Genomic DNA, 10,438 nt, shown 5'->3' on the forward strand with positions numbered 1-10,438 from the left:
TTCTTTTGTCAAATGTATTCCGATTAAAAATGTTGCCCGTACATTTCATATCTAAAATCCCTTTGTGTGTTAACCATTCATACGTAGATGTATGTTAAATGTACCTTAAATTGTGTGAAGTGTCTCCTAAAGCAAGAAAAGAGGAACTTAAAAGAAGATAAAACAGGGTTGAAGAAATGGTCGGATTTATGGCAAGAGTGACAACAAAAACATACTGCATTTCCTGCATTTATGAAATCACTTTAAAAAGCATCGGACCAGCAAAGAATAAAAACAGGGAATGCGCGACACATGACGACAGGTAAAGCTACAGCAGGAAAGGTAAAATAAAATGGTAAAAATCAAGTGAATTGAGAAACATCCTGGGACAGATTCTGGGACTGTTCGGGATTGGCGGAGGAGGTTGTGCGGGCCACCGAGAGGTTGGAGGATGAGCAGTAGAACATCTCTGTCCCGTGGGAGCAGTCCTGGGGGTACAGGGCGGTCATGGTCACGCCCACGATCATAACGAACACGCCCGACAGGAGGATGAGGCAGGAGATCAGGTTCTCCCACTGGAGCCAGCGTCCGGTCGAAAGCCTGAGGTGGCACGCTGATGGGATGATGAAGATCAGTGGCGTCGCGCTGAGGGCGCCCTGTAACAGACAGGAGGCGGAATCATCCGGATTCTTACAGAGTACAGACGAAGCTCCACCAATCACAAAGTATCTGCACAGTCCACCAGTCTACACATATTACAAACATATCAACTGGAAAAAAATTAATTTAAAATGTATACTAGTGACTGACATAGCTATCTTGTTTGGCAATCAGTTACAATCATAATTACAGTCATATAATATACAGTTGCTATGGTAAGTTTCTAGGCAGAGGATTAATTTTGGCTAATAGAGAGGGTGCAGATAAGTGGATGTCTGAGGCATGTTTCTGATTTAAGGTCACAAGTTACTTTTGCCAGGTGATTTATTCAAAAAAGTGCTCTAACTCACATTTAATTCCAAAACAGTGCTGAGGCAGTTGGAGGCCAGGGAGATCGCCGTGGCCAGAGCTACAATCATGACAGTCACAGCACAGTGGGCGGCGGTGCCGAGCGTTCCGTTGAAAAACAAATTTGACGTCACCTGTGTGTTAGAACAGAAGCACATGACGCGCTGCTGTCAGACAGAACGGACCGAGCCGCAAACGTACTGCTCGCAATCCCATTTTTCTACACTTTCTTTGAGTCAATCTGGCTCTCCGTTTGGTTGATTTCGCTTTACTTTTCTCTTCGTCCAATCAGCCGTCGGCAGACACAGGCACAGTCAGCGGCACCGTGACCTGTGACCCCGCCCTTTAGCCGCGGGTCAGGCTCGTCAATGACTCGTGGACCCGCTGCTGGAGACGAGCGTGCAATCCAATCATAATCTCCATGGACAACCAAAGAGGAAGAGCTTGTGAAAGAGCTATCTGTTGCGTAAAGCCGTGACACTATGTCCTAGTCCGGAAAATCCACAGGAATAAGGCACTCCCTGTGAGGCAGACTGAAACCGCACAAATGGCAGATTTCTGAAAGTAAGGTCTCATGGTTAGGGTGGGATATAACCTATCCTCACCTTCCAATACAAAGGGAGAGAAAGTGACATCTTACCTCCCGCGTCACGAAGCATTCCAGGGGAAAAGTGGTGATTACGCTGATCCCATAGCAGAAGCGACCGAACGTAGCCAGGTCATCGTTCCTGCAGTAGTTCTCAAATATATCGCCTAAGACACGAAAGAACAACTGATCACTGAACACAGGATACTACTCGGAGAAAAAGGCTATTTACAGAGTTTACCTTGCGTGTACCCCATGAAGGTGGCGTAGCCCGCTAGCAGAGTTTACCTTGCGTGTGCCCCGTGAAGGCAGCATAGCCCGCTAGCAGAGTTTACCTTGCGTGTACCCTGTGAAGGTGGCGTAGCCCGGTAGCAGAGTTTACCTTGTGTGTACCCCATGAAGGTGGCGTAGCTCGCTAGCAGAGTTTACCTTGCGTGTACCCCGTGAAGGTGGCGTAGCCCGCTAGCAGAGTTTACCTTGTGTGTACCCCGTGAAGGTCGCATAGCCCGGTAGCAGAGTTTCCCTTGTGTGCCCTTGAAGGTGTAGCCCGTAGCAGAGTTTACCTTGCGTGTACCCTGTGAAGGTGGCGTAGCCCGCTAGCAGAGTTTACCTTGTGTGTACCCCGTGAAGGTCGCATAGCCCGGTAGCAGAGATTACCTTGTGTGTACCCCATGAAGGTGGCGTAGCCCGCTAGCAGAGTTTACCTTGCGTGTGCCCTGTGAAGGTGGTGTAGCCCGGTAGCAGAGTTTACCTTGCATGTACCCTGTGAAGGTGGCGTAGCCCGCTAGCAGAGTTTACCTTGCGTGTACCCTGTGAAGGTGGCGTAGCCCGCTAGCAGAGTTTACCTTGCGTGTGCCCTGTGAAGGTGGTGTAGCCCGCTAGCAGAGTTTACCTTGCGTGTACCCTGTGAAGGTGGCGTAGCCCGCTAGCAGAGTTTACCTTGCGTGTACCCCGTGAAGGTGGCATAGCCCGCAGCAGCGAACAGCAGGCTGACCAGCACGGCGGAGCTGACGGACATGTGAGTGACGCGCGACCAGTTCCTCAGGGTGGGCTCCTCCAGCGAGTCGTAGATCATGAAGCTGTTGTGGTGACAGATGAAGGCTGCAAGACAGGGGAAAGGGGAAAATTCCCCGCACATGATGCAATCGGCGCGTGCCATTTCCGTTACGCGGTCGTGATCTCTCGGCTACGCTCTCCGACGGGTCTCTGAAAGACGCCCACACCCGGTGGCCGCTGCTCTGCCAGATGATGTAATCGGAAGAGCCGACGCCAAGGTTCTGGAGTACAATGCGCTGATGGGTTGCGTGTACGCCAATTAGCACAACTCACCAAAAGACATGACACCAACAGCCTGAATCGCATTCCAATGGGCAAACGACCACGCATTCTCTGTAGGAGGTCTGGGGCACACAGGAGTCACGGGTGTTACCAAGGAATGTTTCTGACATCACCAAAAAGTTAACTGCATGTCTGAATGATTCCTCGAGGATTTCTCTCAAACTTTGAGCGTCTTGGCTCTCCAAAATGATTCTCAAATCTTTAATGATGTCTCAAATATTACATTACAAGAAGCTCAATTATATTTTAGTTATTGAAAATAAAATAAGCAGAATCCAGTTACCAAACATAAAACAATGAATGAATGGAATGAATGAGTGAATGGGTGAATGAATGAATGAATGAATTGATCCTCTGCTAGGTAAATCCAATGTTTCAGCAGTACCCAGAAACAGGTACTGTATACAGAGATAGAATGCACGGTGAAATGACACAGGGTGAGCGCAGATGGTACGTACATCTGTGGTCCGAGTGTGGCTGCTCTAATGACGACCGTGACAAGAACGACAAGGGTCAACACCATGGAGAGCAGGGACACCTGCCAGCACACACAGGCTCACTTCAACGTCACACAAAACCCGCAGAACTCCGCTGCAGTGTCAAATGAACGTTCCGGATGTTACCTTTCCCAGCTTGGATATGTCCCGATGGAGAGACAGAGGAAGGGTGAAAACAACGGTGGTCACGAGGATGACAAAGTGTCGCTCCGCAAGCATGTGATCGGGCCCAACTGCAAACAAAATGGTGAAGAGCATTACAGATTTCAGTACCTATTGGAATAACAAAACTTTTTGCCTTACTGTAAGTACGGCAGCCCCCAAGTACTAATTTAGCTGCAACAACAAGCTCCCCTTCACTTATCTACCGTTTAAGCTCCCAACTCAATTAAATTTAATTAAACTGCCATGCTGACTTTGCATGCACGTGTCTCAAGTCTGAACTGGCCCCTATGGTGATTGGACTGGGTCTAATTTGGCACCGCATATAGTTTTAAAGGGTGGCGCAGTGAGCAGAACTGTCGCCTCACAGCAAGAAGGTCCTCAGTTTGAATCCCGGCCTGGGTTGGATCCTTTCTGTGTTTGAAAGTTCTCCCCGTGTCCGCATGGGGTTCCTCCGGGAGCTCCGGTTTCTTCCTAAAGATAGCCAGGTAGGCTAATTGGAGTCACTAAATTGCCCATAGGTACAAGTGTGTGAGTGAACGGTGTGTGTGCCCTGCGATAGATTGGAAAAGTGTCCAGAGTGTATTCCTGCCTCTCACAATAGGCTCCAGCATCCTCCCACCCCCCCTTAACCCTGACCAAGAATGAGTAGGTACTTTCACATTCCAGTAGAGGGGGCACATGTGCACACTATTCATAGAATACATTCATTTTATTCCATTGAATTTATGACATTGTTAAAGAGCCACATACCTCCAGGTATTCTTTGAAAGACTTTGGTAAGTGTGTCACCAGTAATGATGTTATAGCTGACCATAGCTGATGGAAGAGTAATATAGAGATGTATTAAGGATAAGGATTCAGTATCTGCAAGTCTTTGTGATACAAAGCGCACATCAAATTACTCTCCAGCCACCTTCATATGAAAATGGATTTAACAGCGTTTTAACATCGGTTATTTTAAATTTTAGCCTGGTAGCTTTTTAGAAGAATGAGCTATAGGCACAATTATCACACTCATTTGAAAGCACATTTCTAGCATGTGATAGAGAAAGTTCAAGCAGGGTTATACATATTAGGACAGTAAACACAGTAGAAATGGATTTTAATAAGTTCCCCAAGACATAGTACAAGCATATCTAGCTATGCCCCAGATAGTTAAGTTGTTGTAACTGTGCTTAGCTGGTAGACTGAGTGAAAAGAAGATAAGACTGCACACATTCCAAAGCACATGTGACCTAGTGTGCACCCTCCTGACATTGAAGTGATGAGACAGGCCTAAATTTGAAAAAATGAACACACAGTCAAAAAAAACTGACTTCTGTCCTAAATGTGCCTTTGCTAGATTGCAGTGATCACTTTATTATAACCTTGTCTGGCAGGTTTTTTTTATTTATCTTTTATTTTTACAATTTACTGTCCCATTGCTGAATTGTCTTCAGTCAGTTTGGGAAGGCGCACACTGTGCTACATTAAGCAGTGCTATGAAGGAGCCAGAGGCCTGGACCACCAATTCAGCTGGAGCAGCTACAGCGCAGGCAATCAACCGACCAGAGGAGTGGCTGCTGAGGCAGAGCATTCACTGCCAACCGAAACCCTCCCTCCCTAGGTAATGCTATCAAACCATGTGATACCTGCTTCCAGTTGCCACTGGCACCATCTGGATGTGATTATAGACCATGGAGTGCTTGAACAGTGCTCCAATGTCTAGCTGTCTGGCTGGAGACTCCCTAATATCATGATATTATGTTCCCTTAATTGGAAATTGTATAATATTCAGATGTTAGTAAGTTAAATGTCCACGGGTAATCTAATGATTTTATGACAAGTAAGACATTTGTTTGGTAACTGAGAATGTCCATCTGTTTAAAAACATTGACTTGGTTCAAACCTTATATTACCATGCCTCAATAATTTGCTAATTAGATGTCAATATTACCGACCCTGGGCACTAAAAATAATTTTAATTGTTAGAAATAAAAAAACTAAATGAAATAAAATAGCAAAGCTAACTGGCCAATGTTTTAGCCCAAACTGTCACTCTAAAAGAACATCATAGCAGTTTGTCAAGTATGCAGATTCTTTCTGTACAACACCCAGAGACTCCAACCCTTTCTCAACACATACTCCCTTAGTCCAAGGACTGGTCATTTACAGGCTGGACTGCTACTCCCTCCTCACTGACACGCCTGCTTCTGCCATCAGGCCTTCACTGCTCTTCCAGAATGCTGCTGCTCGTATGAATAACAACCTCAGCCGTGTCACTCCCCTTTTTATCTTCCAACAGCTTCCATCAAAACATCAGCTTGTGTCAAATCCTTGGTGCTAGCCTCTCAGGCAGCTAAAGAGACAACTCTTTGAGTGTTCTTATTAAAATGAACATTTTAAAAGGAGCGCTTTATAAAGAGTGCACAGGGTCTTGAAGCCGCTACTGAAAGCCAGATCACCCCCATCTTAGTTTGACGTGCAGGTCTAGGTGCATGTCATATATGGGGATCCTGTTGCATATTGTGCTAGTCCCTATCTCAAATGATGTGAGGCTGAGGATTAGTACTGTGCATTTCGAACAGCTGAATCAAGTAACCTGATGTTGATTTAACATGCACTTACCGATAAAGGGGTATACAAATTGCAGTACGGAAAGAATCAAGTATCCGGTAAAGCCAAAGGTGCTTTGTACTAATGCCTGATAACTCCTGGTACCTGAGAGTTGTCCTCCTTTAATCAGAAGAATGATTGAGTAGTCTATAATAAAGAGACATATCAAAGAGTGTGTTATAACATGGCTCATATAAATTTATTAGGTTTCTGTGGCTCGTTCAACAGTTTATAAAAGTAACTGTGTTCAGGTCTGATCTACATGTTAAATATATAGTTTCACTGATATTACTCTACATCTTACTGACATACCTGTAATACAAGCAACTAGGATCATCAGCAGCATCCCAAGAGGTAAGCCTGCTTGGTTCATTGAGTAAGGGAGACCTGTAGGGAAGTTATTTAAAATATTTAGCCATTTTAATGCACAACTTAATGTTAAAATGCCCACTGTAAACTAAATATATTTTACCATTATAGTAAAGAAACGGACTAGCCTATTTCCGATGTCCCTTGGTGAACCTGTGACGAACCATTTGAACAGGCTGTCATGGTCGCCTAGCTATTCACGAAATGTAATCCTTTGATTCACTGTTACAAGAAACAATAGGCTACAGTCTATAATAACTTAAGATAAACTGTTAAATCGGTTTGTATTTAACTTAACTCAAGTGAAAGCTGTCGTGTTTAAGGGTCAGAATTAAACACATTATCCAGATATCCATTTTAACCAATGTTTGCTTTATGTAGCAAATCACATGATCACCGGGTGATTTTCCCAACGCGCACTTTAACACTTGAAATACTGACAGTAAATAATTACGGTCGTTGATAAAACTTTTGAATTCCTACAACAATATTGTTCCTTGGCTGCTGCGAATGCCTACCTATTATACCAGATCCGATTATAGAATTGATGAAATTAAAGGAGGCTGCCGGCATGGAACTTGTCCCACCTTCACCGAGTTCATTTTGCGGGGAAATCAATGACTTCCTTTCACTGAGCTCGGTCTGAAAATAAATAATATAGATACATATTATATGTATTAATTACACCAAAATGGACTAAGTATTCAACATTCTGAATGTTTTTTTTTTTTTAGTTAGTTTTTTTTTTTTTACACGTAAAAGAAAAACAACCACTGATGGTCGTTTTACTGTACCTGAAGCGTAACGCTTTGCGCGTGCTGATCGACGCCGCGTTTAAGGCTAATTTCTGTGTCCCTCAGAATAAAACCGCTGTCAGACATTGTAGAGTTGATCTCCCCTTCTTCGCATCTCCTCAGAAGGGTCAGTAGTTCTGCTGGGCAGGGATTATAGTCCGCCCAAGGAATCACCTCGTTGCCAGCGTTTCACACAAGTATTAGACGATGGTGAAGGCGCTAACTTAGTAAAAGACGTAGGCTACGTGCAAGCAACATTATGTTCATCACGTTATAAACTAGATGAGACAGTCTGTTTCCGTTTGATGAGCCGTTGATCTGGTACAGTTACACAGGATTTATTCATACTGACCTTTCCCCTACTTTCTCCCCGTTTTTGATCATACCCCTTAGAACAAGATGCTTATTGTTTCGTTTCGTGTAGTCGAGCTCTTGCAAAATTATCAGCTATGTTATTTATATATTAATGTATGTCTTTCAATCGCAATCATTGTGAGCTAGTAGTAACTCGTTCTCTGAGCAAGGAACAACCACAAACGATGGTGACAGTTCCCTAGTGAACAGTGATGTTTTTCCATCCGCTTCACAAAGCATCTAAATGATCTGTGCATGAGTGAACAGTGGATATAGCCACAGGTCGCCTCACTTCACACGTAAAGCTACAGCCGTAAAACTACATTTGACACACATATCCACTAAATTGAAAAAAAAAAAAAAACCTATGCAGTTTAGTGTTCACCACTAGAACTAGGATAGTAATATATTCCAGATTGTTAATAATCAAAAGCAAGCTGTGCAATTACATCTGAATCAAATCAAATAGACACTGCAGCTGTCTTAATATCTACATCTGGTTTAATTCTTAACCAATGCAGTAACTGTAGCCAATATTGTTCAATAGATTAATTTACTGTGATACCTCAATGCTTATTAGTGGGGAAATGCCATCCTGAGCATAAAATATAGATTTATAGTGAATTATTTAATACCGTGGACCCTCACTAGAGCCTGGAACGTACATAGTAGGATTGTTTCCCAGGGTATTAATGCAAGAGGTTTGTGCAAAAATATTATATTTTCTGATCCTCTTTTCCATTGGAAAAGGAGATGTGGTATAATTTATTTCATGATCTAAACTGCAGGCTGAGTAGGCTAACTGGTGCAGTTTGAATTTAATCTGGTTTATAGATTAGTGGAAGGCAACCCTGGTACTAGTGCGTACAAGATGTTTCTGGTTTGTGCTCCATCCAAACTCCTGACTACTCTTGAATAATTTGATTATTATTAGGCTTAATGAGCACAGGTTACCATGTACTGGAAGTACCTAGGATAGTAATGCCCAGACTGTTAATAATCAAGCAAGCTGTGCAATTAAAGAAACACCTTTGGGATTACAGGACTGGGGTTGTGAGCCCCTGTTATAGACAACTGTATCTTCATCAGCATGCCTGAACTGTGCAGAAAAGAAAATTCACCTAAACCAAAGTCAAATAGGAAAGCAGAGACAAAATTACTTGCTTCAAACAAGCAAGCAACAATTAAAAGCAATCTAAGTAAAATCTTTTGTACTGAGATAATCTTTTAGTTTATTTTAATCCATATGAAACCCCATTTAAAAAGAGTTGTATATTTGTATTTTGTATTTAAATTGTATGTACCATGCTTTTTAAGTAGCAGAGTGAGAGAGTATTTGCTAAATTAATGTTTAACTTTGAAAAACCTGTTCTTTGATGACAAAAATGAGATAAAGGCGTTCCCTTTTGTTGTTAAATGGCATGTTTATTGTAAAGGGCATTGAAATCCATAAGGGCGTGATTCATTTCTATGATTATGAATAGTCCAAGCACTGCAGGTGCTGCAACCTGCATGCCTTTTGCATTTATTAGTTCTACTGCAAAGTTGGGGAAAACTTTTGTTATTATTATTATTATTATTATTATTATTATTATTATTATTATTATTATTATCACCATCACCCCCTATTTTGTCCAATAACATGGCCTAACATAGGTTAATTTTTGTATATGTATAACCTCCACAATAGAAATGACATGAATTGGCAAATGGGGGGTGCTATAAACAGCTTCCAAACCTTCAGCCCCACCATTCCATTAGTCCCAGAATTGTCTAGCTTAGTACATTAGTGTATCTTCTCATGCTTGGCATTTTTACCTCTAGGACCCATAAGCTCTATAATATTTGGCTGCCATTTACAATTTTTGGCTGCTTAGCTTTTTCTTGACCAGCTGTGTGTCTTTGTATCATTCGTTTATGCACGAGGAAGCTGACAAAAGGTCTAGAGTTGATTCTAGGTGTGGAATTTTCATTTGTAGTCTGTTGGGGTTGTATCAACATGAGGACCAAAGAAATGTCAATGCTAGTAAAGTAGGCAATCCTGAGGCTGAAAATTAGAAAATGGACATGGAAAAATCATTGGCTGTCAAAACCTATTGTTTGGTACAGTGTTAAGATGCAAGAATGTACTGGTGATTTCCGCATTAGCAAATGACATGGTAGACCACAGAAGACCACTTTAGTAGATGACGGAATAATACTTTCACTTGTGAAGAAAACTCCTTTTCAACTGCCATTAAAGAGAAGACTACCCTAGCATAACCTCAGATTGTTCACCGCAAGATACAATCCACTGGTAAGCGTCAAAAACAGAATGACCAGGTTAGAGTTCCTAAGTGCCTAAAAATCTGTGAAGTTGTGGAACAAAGTCTTATGGACAGATGAGACAAGTATTAACCTGTACCCAAATTATGGAAAGCGGATAGTGTGGAGAATGAAAGGAACTGCTCATGATCAAAAGCGTCCCATCCCCCCACCTCCAACTGTGAAACATGGTGGAGGGTGGAGGTGATTCTCCTTGCAGCAGGACTCCAAGGACTCCAAACACGCTACTAAATGTGTTTTTCAAGGCTAAAAAACAGAATGTAACGGACTGAATGAATCATCCACGAAATATTATACTCTGCACAAATTAAGTCTTACAAGCATGAGAGTTCTTTGAGGCCCATCCAGATAGCAAGCGACCCCGGGCTGGATCTGGCCAAGATGATCTGACTTCATAATGGAATCAGAGTAGATCTAGAGTTCCTTGC

The 10,438-nt window shown here is 42.7% G+C and overlaps 1 protein-coding gene across 2 annotated transcripts; it reads right to left on the reverse strand.

The window, feature by feature from the left end:
- Positions 1–168: 168 nt before the first annotated feature.
- slc38a11 (solute carrier family 38 member 11) lies at positions 169–7,907 on the reverse strand. Of its 2 annotated transcripts, XM_064327425.1 has the most exons (12): positions 7,332–7,907; positions 7,056–7,179; positions 6,481–6,555; positions 6,181–6,315; positions 4,324–4,389; positions 3,535–3,641; positions 3,370–3,449; positions 2,903–2,973; positions 2,513–2,674; positions 1,628–1,740; positions 990–1,121; positions 169–635 (listed from the first exon to the last, which is right to left on the reverse strand). In XM_064327425.1, exons 1-12 carry the CDS (start codon positions 7,416–7,418, stop codon positions 342–344), a joined length of 1,446 nt encoding a protein of 481 aa, XP_064183495.1. In that variant the 5' UTR covers positions 7,419–7,907; the 3' UTR covers positions 169–341. The 2 variants fall into 2 exon arrangements, with proteins under 2 accessions (XP_064183495.1, XP_064183497.1); XM_064327427.1 differs by lacking the exons at positions 6,181–6,315; positions 6,481–6,555; positions 7,056–7,179; positions 7,332–7,907 and adding an exon at positions 5,205–6,167.
- Between the last annotated feature and the right edge of the window lie 2,531 nt (positions 7,908–10,438).

The sequence above is a fragment of the Anguilla rostrata genome, chromosome 3 (genome assembly GCF_018555375.3).
Source record: "Anguilla rostrata isolate EN2019 chromosome 3, ASM1855537v3, whole genome shotgun sequence".
NCBI lineage: Eukaryota > Metazoa > Chordata > Actinopteri > Anguilliformes > Anguillidae > Anguilla > Anguilla rostrata.

What these genes read in the sequence shown, in the direction of transcription:
- slc38a11 (XM_064327425.1), bottom strand. Translation starts at nt 7,418, where the DNA reads ATGTCTGACAGCGGTTTTATTCTGAGGGACACAGAAATTAGCCTTAAA. An exon ending in CGCAAAGCGTTACGCTTCAG is followed by an intron (nt 7,180 to 7,331) that starts GTACAGTAAAAC and finishes ATTTATTTTCAG; the next exon opens with ACCGAGCTCAGTGAAAGGAA. An exon ending in CTTTCAAAGAATACCTGGAG is followed by an intron (nt 3,642 to 4,323) that starts GTATGTGGCTCT and finishes TTTTGTTTGCAG; the next exon opens with TTGGGCCCGATCACATGCTT.